This window comes from Geospiza fortis, unplaced genomic scaffold, assembly GCF_000277835.1.
Source record: "Geospiza fortis unplaced genomic scaffold, GeoFor_1.0 scaffold282, whole genome shotgun sequence".
NCBI classification, from domain to species: domain Eukaryota; kingdom Metazoa; phylum Chordata; class Aves; order Passeriformes; family Thraupidae; genus Geospiza; species Geospiza fortis.
The window spans coordinates 1,408,159-1,428,082 of NW_005054424.1; the positions used below are offsets into that span (position 1 = coordinate 1,408,159).

At 36.9% G+C, this 19,924-nt stretch overlaps 1 protein-coding gene across 1 annotated transcript in view; it reads left to right on the forward strand.

Annotated features, from left to right (window-relative positions):
- LMBR1 (limb development membrane protein 1) overlaps positions 1-19,924 on the forward strand; it is a 61,234-nt gene extending 41,310 nt beyond the window's left edge. The window contains exons 6-17 of the mRNA XM_005426764.1: positions 191-317; positions 531-599; positions 2,928-2,992; positions 4,174-4,246; positions 9,703-9,783; positions 10,583-10,659; positions 10,895-10,972; positions 11,451-11,524; positions 11,754-11,844; positions 13,339-13,405; positions 17,627-17,788; positions 19,801-19,924. Coding sequence (XP_005426821.1) covers positions 191-317; positions 531-599; positions 2,928-2,992; positions 4,174-4,246; positions 9,703-9,783; positions 10,583-10,659; positions 10,895-10,972; positions 11,451-11,524; positions 11,754-11,844; positions 13,339-13,405; positions 17,627-17,788; positions 19,801-19,883 — 1,047 coding nt within the window. The 3' untranslated portion in view covers positions 19,884-19,924. The remainder of the gene's footprint in view (positions 1-190; positions 318-530; positions 600-2,927; positions 2,993-4,173; positions 4,247-9,702; positions 9,784-10,582; positions 10,660-10,894; positions 10,973-11,450; positions 11,525-11,753; positions 11,845-13,338; positions 13,406-17,626; positions 17,789-19,800) is intronic.

A 19,924-nucleotide genomic window follows, 5' to 3' on the forward strand; every position in this document is an offset into this window, starting at 1 on the left:
TACTTCCTTTTTTATGCACTACCTTTTAAATGTGCATTACATGTTATGCTTTTGTATACATGATAAAATGTGAGTATGTATTTAGGAAGAAGAATCTGCTATTTACTTGTAATTTAATAAGGTTTGAAAATACCTGATTCAAACTTCTTGGCTGTGTTTTTTTCCTCCCTCTCCCCTCTTCTGCCCATAGGGCATCAGAGCACGGATTTTGGAAACCCTTGTAATGCTCATTCTTCTTGCACTGCTTATCCTTGGAATCGTATGGGTGGCTTCAGCACTCATAGACAATGATGCTGCCAGTATGGAGTCTTTATATGGTATGGAATGCAAAAGAACCCTCACTCACTTTCATTGTAAATACAGAAATGCAGGTTTACAGTTAAATGTATTTCTACTACATGCTATGTGAGTATTGCACAGGTTGTGAAGGAGGTGTCTTAATTCAGTCAGCACCATTTTGATGTTAAATTCTGTGACATAAGTAGCCTCTTGCTAATTAGCTAAAGCTGTGCTCAATGTTTTCTTTACAGACCTCTGGGAATTCTACCTCCCATATTTATATTCCTGTATATCGCTGATGGGATGCTTGTTACTTCTGTGTAAGTGTTTTCCTCATTGTTCCTAAAGATAAATGGTGTTATGGTGGAGGATTTTTTGTCTATTGTGGTCAATTTTTTTAATGGTTAAATGAAACTTTTTGATTGCGAAAGTTGAGTGGGATTTTCTTTTTCTGATTAAATTTAAATTTAGGTGTGAATTTGTTAGGTTTGGGTTCTGAAGTTCAAATAAATGGTACCTTAGATTTTCAATTTTGAGAAACTTTCCAACTCACCCAATTTTGACTAATAACTTGTTAAAGCAGGTAGTTGAAAAATAGGGACTCTATTCTGCAAAGAAAAGCACAATTTTTAAATGAAATGTCTGCAGGAGGCCAGTAGTATGGTGAGAAAATGATTTTGGAACATTTTGTCCTATATTCAGTAAACTACCATTCTTCCTTTTGTAATTGAAAATGTTGCTGTATAGGCAGGAGTTGGAAGACTGCAGCCAGCTTTCATAATCACACCACTGAGCTCTGGCCAGTCTGCAGGTCAGTTACACAATTGCATCTGAAACAAATGCAGTAAAAACCCAACCTTACACTCAGTGCTCCTAACCAGAGTTCAGTTATCCATGTTCAGGAGAATAAGAAACATGATGGAAGGCTCCAAATCCCATTTATAATCTCAGCCCCCTCCTTCAATAATTTCTAGAAAATTGCTGAGAGGAACAGAAGATCTCCCTTTTTAGATTACTATGACTTCATCTCTTCTCCAAGCTTGACAGATGCAAAGCTTACATGGGGCTGTCACTGTGGAGAAAGGGCGGGGAATCATAATTTGTGATATCCTTTAAACAGATCTATTAAAGAGACTCACCTCAGTGAGTCTCCTTAGATTCTCTAAACAGTGGGATTCTCAACATCTTGTGTAGGCTGTTCCAGAGTGGCATTCACAGAGGTGCTGAACACTTTAATGGGAAGTTGGTTTACAAAACTTCAAATCTGCCCTGCAATTTGCTTCAGCAGAGCTGAAAACTCAGCCTGCTGAGTTCTGGGGCTGTTGTAAACCAGTTCACTGAAATTTTTGTGACTAAATGCCAGGTTTTGGAAGTGTGTAACTTAAGCAAATCACTGAGGTGATTGCCCTCCAAGCTGTTAGATCTGTGTAGCTGAAAAGGCAGTATACAGCAGTGGGGCAGCTGCTGGGGTAGAGCTTAAGCTGGTTTAATTGCTTAAACAGTGTTTGAGTAAAGCCTATTGCAGTAGTGATTTGAGCATCACTTCATTTGTCTTTTGTCCTTTTCCTGAGGATTCTTCTGCAGTAAAGACAGACAAGCTTAAGTTAGATTTTGGAATACTCTTGTATTTTTTTTTAATATGCAATAGCTACAGTGAAACACTGTATTGATAAAAATAAATGCAATTCCCACAATAAAATCTTGTCTACTTTTTTTGGCAACAATGTTTTATTATAATGGAAACTATAGATGTATGTACATGCTCATCCATATTGTTATAAATTCTTTCCTCTCTGACATATTTCAGTATTTGAAGGCAGTTTTCCCTAAACTGTTATAATTTTCTATTATCATGATTAAGCCTTTCTCCTAAGAAGCAGACATGCATCATTCCTGAAAACCATCACAGGCTAGGATCAGAAAGGGCCCGTTGTTATTTCACAGAAAATAGTCTAAAATCTGGTAGCTGAGCCTACTCTCAATGGAAGTTGAAGGATAACTTTCAGGAGAGCAAAGGAGCTTCAGGATCTCTTGGCCTTGCAGCTACACCTGTGCTAAAAGATGAAACATGCCTGAGATGTTCTCCAGTGCTGTGGCCAGCCAGTGTCATTCCATCCAGGATATTGCAGCTGGCAGGTGTCTGTGCAGCTTTGGCTCGTGAAAAAGGTTCCTGGGCTGCCTGAACTCCAGAACTGCACTGAGAATCATTTGGGAAAGTGTTAACTGGCTCAGGACAAGTCATGCCAGGAATAGTTCTAACAACTTACTGGTGTAGGCAGTCCAATCTTAAAGCCCAGGAATGCATCCTGGCACTGCTGAATTTGCTAGTGAAGACATAGCATCTCGTGCCACATGCTTTGAATAAATAATTAATTAGTTGAGCAAGTTTAAGATCTCTGATCATGTGGTGTTCCTTGTTGACAAAAAAAAGTCACAGTTAAGCTCTTGGAAGGGAGAGATGCTTGTCTTGATCAAAATTCGTGTGCGTGCAATGTGCTTGGACGTTCATGTTGGAGCTTTAAGCTATTGCAGTTCTTTTCAAAACCGAACAATGGTGATATGTGGAACAGCACACTTAGCATCCAAATAAAAACACCTGCTCTTTGACTTACAAATGATGTTTTGCAATGCTCTTCCTTCCCCTGCAGTGTGCACACCAGTGGGGCTCTCGAGGATGTTTACAGTAATGGGTCAGTTGCTCGTGAAGCCGACAGTAAGTGCTCCCCAGTTCTGTCTTGCAGTGCTCCCCAGTTCTGTCTTGCAGTGCTCCCCAAGTCTGTCCTCCTGTGCTGCACAGTTCTGTTCTCCTGTGCTCCCCAAGTCTGTCCTCCCGTGCTACCTGTGAGAAGGTGGAATGGTATTTTGGTACTTTCTTCTAGAATGCTCACACTTCTACAGAACTCTTCAGTTCATCAGTTTCTAGAACCACTATTTATGTACTCATTTCACATTTCTCATATAGCACAAAAGCCTGGTTTTTCCCAAAGTATTTCTTAAAATAATACAGACTTCCTCTGATTTTTCAATTTATGTCAATGCTACTATTATTATTTATTACCAGTATTTCCTGTTGTGTTTTACCACTGCCTGAAAAATGTGGGCATATTCTGAGTTCAGTAGCAAAGAATACAAGAGCAAACAAAGTCTGGATAACAAGAAGGGTACCTGGGATACCCACAGATGGGTGAAATGTGGATAGGTGTCATCTTTAAGAGCTTGTTACACACAGATGCTCTTTGGTTCATGTTCTGAATGCTGTGAGGGAAGGGAGAAGTTTGTACCAAGTGCAAAAGAAGAAGTTTGTACATACAAGTGCTCTAGTGACTTCGGTGTCACATGTCCTGGTTTGTAGTTACTAAAATTTGGGTGCACTTAGATCTTGTTTTCCTTTTCATTAGTTCGTTCAACCCTGGAAATACAAAGAAAATACCTACTATTTTTATCTTTAGTCTCAAAGCACCTGGTAGCTGAGATAGACTGACTTCATTTATTTGGTTTTAGCTTCCAATAGCAATTTATATTTTCATGAAATACTGGCTTATGTGGAAAGTTGCTTTTTAATACAATTTTTCAAAATCTTTAGTTATTTAAATTGGGTGTGTAATTTGGTATGATTTGAATGTAAGTCAGACGTACTGTTCTGTCTCTTTAGATTGGAACTGAACATAAAAGCTGTAACTCGAAATAAAAACTTCAACTTTGCTTACAGTATAGATACAATTGTGTAACAGAATGGAATAATCTGTGAAGTTCTTATTTGTGACATTATTGTAGAGTTGTAGGCTGTATATTTAAAGTACAGGTTACAGGAGCAAAGTGAATCTGATCATGTAAGTTCAGTCAGGAAAACAAGTGTCTCTGATACTCAGTTCATGTTTCTATTTGCAAATACAGATCCTGGAAGACCTAGATGAGCAGATGTATATCATCACTTTAGAGGAAGAAGCAATTCAGAGGAAGCTTAATGGTATGTATGCTATACCTGTAGTGGTACTGCTTCAGATACAGTACTTAGAGTGGTTCTGGTCAGGAGTCTCGCTGTTGGTCGGCCTCTTCTCTCAAAACAGAAAATTTCAACATCTTAGCCTGTAACAAATGTTACAGGTGTACATTTCCTCACCAGGTTTTCCAAGATTGGCTCTTGTGTATGTGTGGTTTGCTTTGGTTTTGTTTTTGAATTGTTCATCAGCTCTCTAATGTGGGAATATTCTGAGTCTGAGAGAGCAATTGAGTTGTTGTCCAGACCCACCACCCTTGCTACAAAATAGCTTGGATTGGTAAATGACTCTATTTCAGCCTTGTTTGAAGGACAATGAACTTACATTAGCAAGAGGCTTGACTTCCTGCAATATGAGTTTTTGTTTTTAATTTGGAGGATTTTTTGTCTTTTACTTGATTGTTATTTAAAATCTTAGTTAGTAATCCATTAAAAATCAGAGCACTCCATTATATTCTAGGAGTTATTGGGTGAATTTAATAAATAAAAACACTCTATTAATAAGTAATGAAAATTAATAATTACAAGAATGTTTTTAGACTTACTGTATTTAGTCTTAACATTTTGCATTTCTTGATAAGGTGTTTTTCTTATGAAGTATTTAAAAAACATGAAGTAAAGTATGAAGTTTTGACTTAGAATAGAAAGGAGTGTTGCAACAGGTAGGCACCACTTATGGAAAACTTATTGGTTCTATAAACCTGGAAATCATGTTGTACAAATCTTCTGACTTGCTTTTAACTGCATGGATAAGCCATCCATCCATAATTTATGCAATTACTGCAGTTTTGAAAACCAGGGAATTTTCGTGTAAGACAGCACAACAATGTATGTGTCACGATGACTTATTTTAGCCCTAATTTGTAAAATTTCCTATTTTTTCTCTCCTGCTTTTTAGTCTTCTGTCATGTATCTTAAGCTTTCCTTCTCTGAGGTCTCATTAAGTCTCCTTCCAAAGTTGCCTGATCAGGGGAAATACCTTTGATAGCAGAGATCATGGTGGTCATCTCTATTCCAGGGCCTGCAATTTTTTGAGGAGTAGTGACTTCTTTGTGCTGAAATCAGTCATAACTTCAGTTTAAAAGTAACATCCACGTTTTCAGGTGTTTATAGTGACACACTATGTGTGCATTTACACACAGGCACACAAAAAGGTGCAGGCAGTGAGTGTCTTTGAAGCTGTGATGGGGTGATGATAATCATTCTGTGTGTTTGATGTTAGCTGGGAACTGTAAAATATTTGTTACTGAATATTTTATGTTGTCATGGTGATTCTGCTTGTGTACAACACAGAGCAATGACCCAGTAGTTATTCAGGAATCTATTGGAAGTAGTGTTCAGATGGGGAGTGTGATAATTTAGGTGATGCTTGGCTGCTCTTTTTCTTGCAGAAGTCTCTCAAGATTTGCTTATAATGCAGATTGATATCACTTGTGGAGTGGACAAGTGTTTGTAGGTGCCCACTAAGTGGGTATGGATTTAGGATGTGTGCTGGGAGCTCCCATAACACCAACCAAGAGACTGGATTTGCTTTCAGCACATGCCTTGGTATTCAGTGAAAAGTGGAGCTGCTGCCCACCCATATTCCATGGAGCACTCACCAGCCTGCTCTTGAGCAGTGAAAGACATGGGGCTTAAATGAGAGAGGAGAGGAACTGGATTCCCTCTGTTTCAGTGCTGAGGGAATGGCATTGAGACCCCCAAAAGGAGTGCTTGAAAATCCCTAGGTTGGTGTACAGAGAAAATTAATGGACTTAAGCTGAAAAGTAAATGAAAATCAAAACTTGCATATAGCATGTAGTTGGGACAAGATGTTATATGTGCAGGAAGATACTTTGCAGGATTTTTGTAGTAGTTACTTTAGTAAATTTAAGCACAGTTCTCATGGTGAGCATTGAAACCTTTGTCTTCTCTTCCAGAAGTTTTTCTAGTACATACAAACTATGCTGGAAGCATTGACATTATTATTGCCCGAACTATGAAGAGTCATGTTTAGCATTTTTATTGCATTTTAAAAAGTGTGTATAAACGGGGGTGGTGCTAATTACATGAGTAAAAGTCGTGCTGTGTGACATTAGAGGCCATAATCTGTGTTTTAGCACAGATTGTCCCTTTGTTGCTCTATCATAGTGGATATATTCAGCTACACACTTGCTCTGCCATGGCTGTTGCAGCTCTTCCACCGTGTTCATGGTGGAATCCATGGTGCTTAGGTAACCCTGCTGGGCAGGTTTCCAGTAAAGTGTTCTGAAATTATATACTTTATTTATATGTATAACTAAAGAGTTGAATTTTGATTAAAATGAAGAGGACCAGAGCAGAGGCTTAAGTGATACCTGATGATTGTAAAGCTTTTCATATTTGAAAATAAATCTATCTGTGAAACTGTAGATCTTCTTTGTGGGAACTAATTTTCTTCCTCCTCAGGTGTCTGCAGTGTCTAACTGAAAATCGGAGGAGGAGGGAGGGGAAAGTTTGATTGTGTTATCTACCCTAGTATTTTTATCTGTTGAAGAGATACTGGGCTTTGGGAAAATGTTTGTTTCCAGTGTATTATATTTCAGTACCCACATCACTCCTACAGTTGAAAAATAAAGCTGGGACTTTTTTATATTAAAAGAAAAAAGTTGCCTTCAGCTATTAGTTTTCCTGAATCCAAAGAGACGGGTGGGGTAGGATCAAAAATACTTACTTGATCAAAGTTATTGGCTCTGAAGGTATCCTTACCTATGTAAGAAAGATGAAAGGTGTTGTTTTTATTGCACACTAGTAACAGTGTAATTTTGAACTAATTGGTGGTGAACTGCCAATCACCTTGGGGGAATGCAAATAGATACTCTTACAATTTCCTTTGAGGTACTGAAATCTTATGTCGGGGCTGGAAGAAAAACAGAATAATACCGTTAAATTGACCTTAAATGAGCTGCTTTGTGGCTTTCTTGGAGAATCCCTTCTAACTTTTCATTGCTAGTCCAAACAAGTCTCGTCTACCAATTTGATTTATTGGCTAGACAGCGCTGACATTGAACTTTGTGCGTGTTTGAAATAAAGCTAATGTTAGAGAGCTTTTAAGAATTTAGCTGCATCCTTTCCAAATACTCTTTTGACTGATCTGAAACCTTGCCTCTCTCATAAAATATCCTTTTGTATAGTAACCTGTTGTTTGCAACTGTTTTTAAGGAGGAACTACAACAGCACTTAGATAGATATGATTCAGAATTTCTACTGACCTGTGTCTTAGGGACCTTCTGTGATGATGCTGATTTGTTGGATAGACTCCTATGAAATCAGTGTTTTGAGCTCTGGATTTTTATGTGGAGGGGAGAACAAAAGCATAGATATATATTGAACTGAGCTTTTCCTCAGAGAGTCCTAAATCAGTTACAGAAAAGAAGAAAACATCAGATGCTGACTTGAGTTTTCCTTCTTGTTCAGCCACTTCCATGAAAGTGCTTTTCCCACTGAGCTCTATTGCAATCCTTTTTCCCACCTAATGGTAATTAGTCATTCCATAAAACAGATGTTTTAGACTTTTCTGGGGGAAATGCATCATTACAAAAGCTTATTTTTATAGTGATGATTAGCTTGGGTTTTTTAAAGACTTTTTTCAGAAACCTGTGTATTATGATTAATTTTTAAAAAAACACTGAGGAATGGAACTGACATTTGTATTTCAGGCACTTCAACTGATAAGATGTTGTAATGGAACAGTGTCTGTAGGTCTTACTGAATGGTCCTGAGATTAGAGATATTTAAATATGTGAAGCCCTATAAATATTATCCCATACTCATTATGTCACTGATATCCAAGATAAATGTTTAGACAAAGCACAGAAGTTACTTGTTATATGCAAAAATGTGTATGAAAGAAACATTCAGTTAATTCAATTAAACGTTTAAAATTTTAAACAGTTGGATGTTTCATTAGTGATTTGACTGTATTGAACAGATCAGTATTTCATAGTCTGCAATAAGAAGAGTCACCTTTTTTCTTGTATGAGGTTGCTGGATGGGTGGGGAGACAACAGAAAATAAGGAAATAATGAGACTGGACTACAAAGTAGTGTTGCTGTGCCAGCAGCCTGAGTGCTGTTTGGATTTTGTAGGCAAGTGATCGAGATATCAGATAAAAGCCTGGACAAGAATATTGATCTTATATAAATTTATTAGAGACTGTTTAAAAAAAGTCCATGGAGCATGGTGCTCTTACAGGTTAGCCCAGGGCCAAAGGTGGGGCTGAGGGTAGGGAATGGCCAGCAGGTGAAAGGTGTGAATGTAAATCAGCAAAACAACAACAGAGAGGACTTTGGGTTTAAGACCTTGAACTATCACTGCCATGGCGTGTTATTGCAGAGTGAAATTGGCCTGGAATAGACAGGGAAACTATGAGCCCTTAACTTATTTTCAGGTGAGATTGCCCCACTTTCATCCCTTTTACTTCTGAACAAAGGTGAATGGAGAGTGTTTCTAACTTATCCCAGGCAGAATATTTCCAGGTTGTGATTGCAGAGAGTGAAAGCTAAAGCAGAAATAATGGGATGGGAACTGAAACAGCAGATCTCTAGTCAGCATTGCAGAGCTGTCAGTGCCTGAACACAGTGCAGGGTTTGTAGAGGAACTGGCATCAAGGAAGGAAACCCCAGTGTGCTTGCACTGGAAAAGAGGAGTGGTTGGAAGAGAATGGAAGATTGAAGAGGAAAGGGATGGAGAGAGAAGATGGGCTGGGTTTCCCCAAAGCTGCATAAGGATAGGAAGAAAAGTTGATGTACAACTTTTAGGCAGAAAATTAGTAGGAGGAAAGGAATTAATATTATGGTTGTCAGGGCTAAGCTGATATACAGGAGAAAGTATGAGGAGTTGCACAACAATGACACATGTATGTTGTGAATTGGAAAGCATGGAGGGACAGAGCAGGCAAGCTGGTATGAGCAGAAGATCCATCAGCAACCAGGTTAGCAGTGTGGAAACTTACTGAGGAGTGTGGAACTTACTGAGGAAGGGAGAGAAGGGAGGGAAGGAGGGTCAGAAGCTGGATCTGGAGCTCTGACCACTTTAAAGGCAAAGTTCCACTTGCGCTAAATAACAATGCTCCTGAAGGGCATCCGGGGATTCTTTTAATCTTGGTACCAGAATCCTACAGGGATTAAAGAAAGAGGCATTTGAGACATCCTGTCTGACACACTATGGTTATTGGACTTGTGTGAAAGTTCAGCATCAGCAAACAGGCTGTGATCACAGGAGATGATGCTGAAACCTCTGTGCTGCACTCTTCTGGGCAGACTCTGCTGTTTTTGAAGTATTTGAAGAGTCTCAGAGAAACACGTGCAGTTTAAAGTCACAAGTAATGTGATGCTTCCTAAATCCAGATTGTCACTGTGTGCCTTGCAGTCACATCCAAAAGAAAATCATGTCTTTTGTTTTAAAAGGTGTATCTTCCACAGTGGAATACCAGACGGTAGAGTTGGAACGTGAGCTTGAAAAAGTGAGAAGCAAGAAAACAAATCTGGGTAATGAACTTTCTAGTGTTTCATGTAGATTGTAGTTTACTAAATGACCTTAAGGTGCTGTGTTTAGTTTGGAGCAGTTGCTTGATTGATTCCAGTTTTTTCTTAACTAAATTTGTGCATTTGCAAATATGTTAGATGAAATCATTGCACCCCTCCAACAAAAAAAAAAAAAATTAAGTAAGTAGTCTGATTTGGATCTTATTTGTAACATTTTAGAGAAATTGTATCACTTCTTTGCATGGAACTTTTCATGTATAATGTACTTATGAATATTTGGGCTAATCAATGACATTACTTTGCTTTTTGTGTTTGAGTTATTTCTGTAAAATTCAAACAGTGTTTTCTTTTCTTTTCTTGCACATGCTAATGATGTCCAGTGAAGTTAGTTCTGTCTTTCCTGCCTTACAAGAGGAAAATACTATTTAAATATCTGAAATTCTGACCTTTAGGTCATGCTAAAATATACATGTAGACAGTGTATTTGTAAATTCAGCAGATTTTAAACTTCGTGGAACTGCTGTGTACTAGGGGAAGAAAAAGGTTAAGGGGAAACATGCCTGTAAGAAAAATCTGCTTGTCTCTGTCTCCCCAGCCTTTCTCTAGAGAGGTTTCATATTTTTGCCACTGCTTTTTAGATCTGTACCTGGTGGATGTTCTTATGAACTGGTTGTTTGTTCCAGATCAGGATACTGTTGTTACTTATATTTATACTGAGCTTATGGGTAGCTGAATGATTCTTACTTGTTTTATGCTGAGGTGATCTATGGTATTAGGCTTATGTTTTTTCTCTTCTGAACAGAGCGGAGGAAAAAAGCTTCTGCTTGGGAAAGGAATTTAGTTTATCCAGCTGTCATGATACTGCTCCTGACTGAGACAGTAAGAATTTTCTTTTTTTTTTTTCCCAGCAAAACGTATAAAGTGTTCTTTGGTTATTTGAGAAAATAATTTTAATTTTTTTGAGTGAAGATTGTTTAAGCAACAGTCTTGATATTCTTTTCTTGACCATTTAACAAAAACTTGACATTATGGAGTCTGGTGAGGAGGATAAATGTGAAGACTTTAAAAATGTGGAATACTTTTCAATAACAAGACTGTTTCCTCTTTTTTATAGTCCTTTTCAGTTCTTTTAGTTGCTCTCAACATTCTTTACCTGTTGGTTGATGAGACTGCAATGCCGAAGGGATCAGGGGTAAAGTAATCTTCTCTTACAATTTTTATAATTTTAGTAAAGCTTTGGAGGCCTTGCAGAAGTGCAAGTGAGAGCTTTTGCTTTAATAACATGGAAACCAATGAGCCTTGACCTTGACTTTGCTTCTAGGTTTCATTCCTGTGTCCGCACAAACATTTATTACATGTCATGTAGTGAGTTCTTACTAAAATAGTGCAAAACCTTTATGTAGATACAGTGATGTACTAAAGCAGATCAGTAATCTGGAGTTTGCAGTTCTGTCTTTGCAATGCATTTCCCTGCAGTTTGAAAGCTGCTGGTGCCATTACATGGGGTGGGGGGACTTGGAATGTGGGACATCAGAACCCCCCTGAAACACTGAATTAAGAAAAGGCCGTATTGCATATAGGATGTTACATGTTGTGTTTTGGTAGAAGTTTACTTTATGAACTGTTGAATGTATTTTGTTTAATTATGCAAAGTATCTTTTTCTTTGTAGGGACCTGGAATAGGAAATGCCTCCTTATCCACCTTTGGCTTCGTGGGAGCAGCACTTGAAATCATTTTGATTTTGTATCCTTTCTGAAAGAATTCTGTCTGTTAACAAGTATTCTGTCTAGTTTTCTGGGACACTGATAATACACTAAGACACTAGCCTGGAAGGAAGAAAGATAGGTCAGTCCTTCTCAAGCACTTGTTTTTGTTTCTTTTTTCTTTAGTTCTTAAGACTTTTAGGAGACTGCTGAGAATTTGAGTGAAGCTTGCATTCCTTGGAGGTTCCTTTTTTCCTTGATTCTCACAGTTATCTTATGGTATCTTCTGTCGTCGGCTTCTACAGTCTTCGTTTTTTTGAGAATTTCACTCCCAGGAAGGATGACACAACTATGACAAAGGTAAGGTACAATCTGGGATGGGCATGGCCCCCTCCCGTCTTTCTTGCCACCCAAGACAAACTGACTCTCTTAGTGATTGCCCTGAATGGCTCATTTGCAGTGATCAGTATTTGTTTGTAAGCTGCGTAAACACAAACTGGAATATTGTCAAAATGCTGAATGAGTGGGAAAAAGGATGTGCTCTGTTTAGTTTGGATGGCATCCATTCACTTGTAAAAAGCCAGGAATGGCAGAGCTTGTTAACTGGCTATAGAAAAGCAAGTGAAAGAACTTCCTTCAAAGGGAACTTACTGCTAATGAGTAACTTTGATTGTGTTAACTGTACTTCAGGGAGCTTGTTTGAGATCTGAACAACGTGGTTGCTAGAAGTAATACAGACAAAGTAATTCAAATTTGAATAATGAAACGAAGACTGAGGACAGCTATTCAGCAACATTTTGCAATCTGAAGCTAATTTGACTTTCTACATTTTAGCACTGGCTTTAGCATAACCAATGCTGTTACCTAATTGGGAGGAACATGCCTAGGTTTTTGGCAAAATACTCCCCCAGCTGACATGGGGAAGTGATCAGTAACCAAGGAACAGATTTTGAATTTAATTATTTTTTCAATATGTTTCATTGTTTCTATATTTTTTTTAATTTAAGTAATGGATTAAGATACTTTTACTACAAATTGTTGGAAGTGAGAAAGTGGGTATGCACACAGAATGACTAGAGGAATAAGTAGTAGAGAGTTGGAATGTTCTTAATATTTCCTATTGATTGTTTACAGTACACCAGGAATAGTGTGGAAATAAATAGTGAATGTACAAATGTCTACATACTTTCAAGTTTACTTTTTTTTCCTTTTGGCTTCTGATAGAACTAGACCTGAAGAAAATGATCCCTTGTGAAAGAAAGTTTCAATTACTCTTTTTAAAGGCTTTACAAGAATAAGAAGAAATCTAACAGCTGTGAATTTTTTTGTATTATTTAAAGTAGACAACAGGCATTGAATTGAAAGGAAGCTCTTTGTTGTAATTTTTAAATAGTGCTAATCCTGCAAGCAGTTACATCCAAGGCTTAAGCTGATGTATCAGTCATCCATTCTAAGCCCATGGAATTGTTCTTTTATAGAACATTCACAGGAAGTAAGTAAACAGTTGATGCTTTGCAACATGGTTGTTTTGAATAATTTTGGATCTGAGCATACATAACACTTTGATTAAAAGCACATGAATACATATTTGATTTTTTTTCTTGGATCATCTTTGGCTTGTGTAGCACCATGTGGAGAGGAGTGACAGAAGTCAGCAAGACTAACAATATGTTACTGTAAATTGCTTTAGGTTCAATTTGAAGAATGTGCCTTTTAAGAATTATTCTTTTTCATCTTGACCGCTGTTTTTCTTTGTGTTCCCTTCAGCAATGATTCTTTTTCATCTTGTTTTTCTTTGTGTTCCCTTCAGCAATCTCATTTATCATTTAAATACTGTTTGTCATTTTCAAACAGATAATTGGAAACTGTGTCTCAATCTTGGTGCTGAGCTCTGCTTTACCAGTGATGTCAAGGACACTGGGTAAGTGAAATGGAAGTAACATCATAATAAAGGATGTTTAATTAAAATAAATACAAGAAAAAAGAAGAACCTGTACCTGTATTTTTCATAGTAGGTATGTAATTTGCCATCACTTTCAGATGAAAAAGCATGTATCTGTGGCCTTCATTTCTACACTTCTACACAAACATGGACTGTTGAATGTATATCTGTGTACATGAACTGCAGAACATACTTTCTAAAAAGAAAAAGATGCTAAGCATTTTTTAGAGAATATATTACTTTAAGAAGGTCAGATTTGAGACTTCTTAAAACAGGAGATTGTGAGATGAAAAGATAGGAAAACTGATTGTCCAGAGAAGTCTGAAATAGTTTCATGTTCACTGTGAAATTAGTGCTTAGTTCCTGTCAAGAAATACGTTTCGGATTTGGTGTCTGAAATTCGAGGTAACACTGAGTGCAAATGACTTTTAAAAAAGAGTTAATGACTCTTCATTTATTAAGTTTTTAATCAGCAGTGATACCAGGCTACGTTCATTTCCCCTACAATAATATGCTTGTATTTTTTGTTAACTTCATTTTTCAAATTTAACAATTTGGAGTCTACTATAGCAGAACTGAAGAACTCCTGATTTTATTGCTAAGGATTGGGAGTAGCATTTGAAGTAGTTAAGCTGTTTTAACCAGTTGGAAAAACATGTTGTATCTTCACTTTAATTAGGTAATCTTCAGCTTGAATTCTTGAAGTTAAATTGCAAGGCTATTACATGTTTTAAGTAGTGCAGAATCCTTGTAACTAATGTGAATTTCATTGGGAACATTAAATAGAACAAAACAAAAATCTTCACCTCAGGCTGTACAAGTCTTAAGTACAAGCTTAGAAGTTTGAGCTCAGGCCCACAGACCAGCAGTGTGTGCTCAGTAGTTCTCTAGCTGCTCTTCCTTTCGGGGAGAATACTCTTGAATCAAGAGTAGTTCATGGTTTTCCAGTATTATACTGGATATTCTCATGCCATGTGTATCTACAGAGGGGACATTCTAATAAGTTATAAATCATTTTTATAGCAAATGAAAAACCTTCTGCAATGCATTTTGGAGTGTTGAATCTTAAAATAAGATTCTAGAACTTACTTTAAAAAAATCTGTAGTAAAACTCCACAAAAATGCAAAAGGGTAATTCAAGTACTTAAAGCAGTGCAGTTTTAAAATATAACCACTATAATAAAGGTCTAAGAAGTGAGATGGTTCTAGCATGTGGAGCCAGATGTTACATAGAAAAATCACTGTTTTAGAATAGAATTGTAACATAAGTTTGTGTCCACTAAATTACTGCATTCAAGACTTGTTTAAAAGAAAATAAAATTAATTGTTAATGATCCATGAGATTACCAGTTGATAATAACCAGATTCTGTGGGAGTAAGTGTACACGCTGGGTCCATTGTTGTCTCATAGGAAACAGATGAATGGTAAAACTCACTTAAAAACCAGACTAACAAGTGAAATTCCTGAATAGTTTGCCATAGAGATAAATAAAAGAAGAAAAAAGATGGAACAATTAACACACAGCTAACAAATGCACAGTCACAGCTGTCCAAACAGGATTAATAGAGTGTATTAGAGTACAGTGAGTCATGTGGTGCTTTTGCAGAAATATCAATGTGTGTTGCACTACATGCCACCTCCCTGTGGCACTGAATAGATGAAAAGAAATAAATATGTTAAGCAGATTCATAGTCTTTTCACTTTATTAAAAAAGCGAGATTCTAGGCTATACAGAAAAGACTAGACTTTATCCTTATGGGAAAGGTGAAAAAGCAAAAGTTATCTAATACATGCACTGACCTTTTTCAACTTTTAAAAATGGAAATAGTTTCTTCTTACATGTTTCATGGCATTCTAATTAGATATGTAGGTGGTGGATATGTCTAATCTGTCATTCTTCTAGAACTCCAGGAAAGTTTTAAACTAAAATAAGTTAACTCATATTTTCCCAGAACTTTTCAGCCTTTTAGTAGCCCTTTAGAAATGTTTCCCACCAACCCCATATTGCTAATCACAGAGAAACAAATTAGGAACAAGGCACTTAAAGTCATGAATACAAAAAGCAAAGAATTCCAGAGAAAATGGAACTTTCTGGTGTATGGAAGTTTTCCTAGAATTCTACACTTGAGTATTATGTACAAGTAAATGGGGATTTAAAATTTATTTGTGTGTGCTGTCTAAAACCTACTATTTGTTTTTTGTTTAATAGTTTATTTGGTAAAATTTCACCAGCTTTTGTGTGTATATATTTGTGCCACTAGATATGCAAGTTTTTGTTCAATTACTTATTCAAAGTCTTGGTTTTTTCTCTGTAGGCTGAGTAGATACTGCTTCTGTAAGAAAGACATCAAAATCTTTTTAACCTTTTTCTCCCATGAGTTTACAGACTGTTACTGTGTCACTTTTCTGATGATCAGTGACTTTTTCTGTTTGTAAGAAGAAATTGAATGTAATTTATGGACAATAATTTTCCCACCTACTCTAACAGAAGTGTCAGGGTTCATTTCTGTTTGTCCTGGTAACACTGCTCCGTGGCTCACTGTTCTTCTGGACTTCTGTGTGTCAGGGAATGTTTTTCCTTTTCCAGAGAACTCCAGTGCTCTGCCTGTTGTGTTTCTTTTCCTTTAAAGTTTTGGGAGCCTGTACATTCAAACCTGACTTTCTTAATTTTCATGTGGCTTCACAATCTGGCTACAACACTCCTGCTTTGGAAATGCTAGGGACACTGTTTGCCTTCAAGTGGGAAAGCAGCTCTGTGTTTATTGTCCTTCATCTCTTTACTAGTTAATTCAGTTGTTTTTTTCTTTCTGTGCTAAGACCTTCTGTGCTTTTTTAGTATTTCTCCCTGCCTCTTTTGCTGTTTAGATCAGTGATTGTTTTGTTTCATCCTTTGAAACAACTCCTTTTCATTTCAGTATTTTTTCATTAGATACCAATTCAATTCCCATGTTCTAATTTAAATGACTGATACTGAGTATAAGAAGTGTGTATATCTTTTAACATTGTGATAACTGGCTTGCAAGTCTTGGGTATGCAGATACTGTGAGGTTTTTAAGTGTCAGGTTTGCCCTTGGAAGAAGTGCAGCTGACCCTTAATTCTGTCTCTTCATTTATTATCACTTTTGAAGTCAGTTTTTAAAAGCCCCAAACCACTTTCAAAATAAGATGATAGAAAATCAGGAGCTTTCAGGAATTTCAGAGCCAGGGCTACTTTGTGATTGCCTCATTTGCTGCTGCCATTTTAGTTCTGGGGCAGGGTCAGCTTCCTACTTTTGCACTGTTGTGAGGGCACACTTCCCTCTGACCTCGTCTCTGCCAGAGGTTTTTTGGGAATACAGCAGCTTTTGAATCCTAGGCAGTGATCATGTGGCTGTCATCTCAATGTTCTGCCATGTGTTCAGTGCAATATTCCATGACACCTGATAAAGGAACAGCCTGTGGTTCTTCCTCTTCTGTCTTCTGCCATGGGCCCTACACCTTGTGGATGTTTCCATGTTTCAGAAAAATGTTGTTCACTTAATTAGAGATTGACAGGCCTTTGATCAACACAAAGCCCAAGTGTCAGGGTTGGAGGTGCCCTGTGAAGGAGACCTGTCTGCACCATCTTTCAGCCTCTTTTCCTTCTGTGCAAATGCTCCATGGCTGTAGTGGTGGGTGGATCCAGGAGAAAAACTGCAGTTGGAAAGATGTCTTTAAACTGTGGTTTCAAAAGCAGTGCTCTGGAAGAACACTTTAGAGGCTTAGCATTTACCATAAGATGTTGTGGCTCTCATAGAAAGGCTGTTTGCTACCTGTATTTTTTTTTTAAAAAGCTCAAGGTGCATTTCATTCTTTTCTGGAATCATTAAGAATTTTATCAAAACTGAGGTTTCAAGCAGTTTTCATACTAAAGTTAATTTTTTCCTAGTTACATTTACTGATATTATAAAAAGAGTTCTTACCTAGAACAGAAAATTCATTGCAACTCCCATTATTCAAGCATTTTAATATGAAATTTAAAAAACATTTTGATAAAGGTATCTTATAGTTTTTTAGTGACTAAAAAACTATAAGATACCTTGTGTGTTTAACCATGTGTCTTCAAGTGTTACCTGTAAGAATTTTTCATCCAAATGTAAATGTAATAGAAGGAAATGTTTGCGTTTCGTAAAAAAAATGTTATGAATATTTTGATCTAAATCTTGTATGCAATTTAACAGGAATCACCAGATTTGATCTCCTTGGAGACTTTGGAAGGTTCAACTGGCTGGGGAACTTCTACATTGTGTTATCTTACAACTTGCTCTTTGCTATCATGACAACGTTGTGTCTGGTTAGAAAGTTCACGTCTGCTGTGCGAGAGGAGCTCCTGAAGGCATTAGGTAAACATAGCCCTGAAAATTCACTCTGTGCTTCACCATCCCTTTCTCCACCTTGATGTGCTACTGGTAAAGTTCTGCCACAGCTCACAGAATACTTTTTTTTTGGTGGAAATTTCTCTAAGTTAAAGTGTGAGGAGAATAACGTGTTGTTCTTTGAAGAGTCCGGAGCTAAGGTACAAAGTTGATTTTAATGATATGCCTGTGGTACTTATCGGTCTCCAGTTGGATTTTCAGTCTTTGGAGGGCACAGGAGCATTCTCATTGCTCATTAAAACTTCATCTTGTGTATGGGTTGTCTTTTTTTTTTTTTTTGTCTAAAGCAACTTATTAGTTCGCTATAAATAGTTAGCAGAGATTTCAACTTTGTTGTCATACTAATTTTTTGAACATCCATTCAGAAAATCATTGTACACAATGTGCAGAACCTTAGTAACTGGCTGAGTAAAACCTGTACCTGATATAATCAAAAATATGATCACATTTTGCATTGATATTTCTTGACCATAGATGAAAGGATTGAAACACATTTGATACTAAGAAGCTAAAATTATTTTTTATTCTATTTTTTTATTCTATTGTTGTTGCCTCATCTTATCTTTACTAATTAACAAAGCTCCTCTCTCTTTAGATCCCTAGAGTAGTATTTGCTTAAATTGAGAGGATTAAGGTGAAACTTTAGTGTTTCTTTGTAGCTGAGGATTCAGTTTGCATCATCTAGAAGTTACTCATGTTACTTTTCACTGCTTTGAGTTGTGGTGCTGAAACAAAATCCAAGCACTTCCCAGAGTGCTGGTGGAAGATTAGTTTAAAATTGTTGTAAAATAATTAGGAATAAAATGTTTTAAGAAAAATGACAGGTGTTGAAGGCAGATTAAGAAACATAAAAATGCAGGCATAGTTATGGTCACTGGATTTGGCACAAGTAGGGAGTCACAAACCCTGAAATGTGCAGGTTCCTGGCACAAACTGGGTTTGTTTTCAGTGCTGTACATCACAAACTGTGTCTGTTAAAAACTGTCCCATGGAATCCAGAGAATGAGAACCAAAATTGGCTTATGACCAAAAAACCCACATATTTGGACTACAAATAAGACAATATCTAGGAGATTATGATTTTTTAGTAGTGCAGTCAATTTTGGAATTCCAATTCTAATAATATAAGAAATTTAACTTTGTACATCATGGCACTTCAGTGTAGTCTACACAAAATGAATAAGAAACTCTTCCCAGGTTTGATCCTTAACTTTAGAGACTTGATAGGAGATTTCAGAGAGAAACTGTAGCAAGCAAGGAAGGACTGACATCATGCCTCTTTTGAATAAAATATGGCTAAAATTGCCACCTTTCCTCATCTCCCTCCCCCTCAAAAAGAGTAATTTAACTGCTTGCCTGGGGCAGGATATGAGACTTGAATTAGCACTCACAACAGAGAATTGTGCAATAAGAACAAATGGCTGGAAACAGAGATAAATCAGTAATGGTGTAGTATTAAAAATGTAATTAGATATATAAATAGTTTAGAGATGTGATCTGGTCATCACCAGTGACATTAAGATCAGCAGTGGGTGAATTACAAAAAGATATTAGAGTTTAAAATAAAAAAATTAATAATTAATTATTAATAAATAAGAATTATTAATAAAATATTTAGTAATAAAAATCAATAAAATAATTAATTTTAGGTAATTATTTAAGTATTTTTAGGCAACAGTGTAAATTATTGCAAGTCTTTCTTGGTTCTTAACATCTGAGTCTGTGATTTAAGCAATGGAAAGTTAAGGTTCTCTGTCTTCCATGCTTGTCCACTGTAATGAATTTTCTCACTTAAACAACATTGAGGGAATTTCCCAGAAGCAATTCTTACAGGAGGTAGAACATCAGTTCTGGTCTTCAGCAAATGTGAAGTCTGCAATCACACAGTAGGATTTTGGGTTATTTGTGTTGTTTTGAATGCCTGTGTGCATGAAACAAGGGGGAGTCTAAGTTTTTCCTTATTCTCTAATGTTTTGCAGGATTAGGTAAACTTCACCTATCAAACAATCCAAGAGACTCGGAGACAAAGCCTTCTGCAAATGGCCATCAGAAAACACTGTGATAACAATCACCTGCAGTCAACAGAGCTGAAAACATCAAACT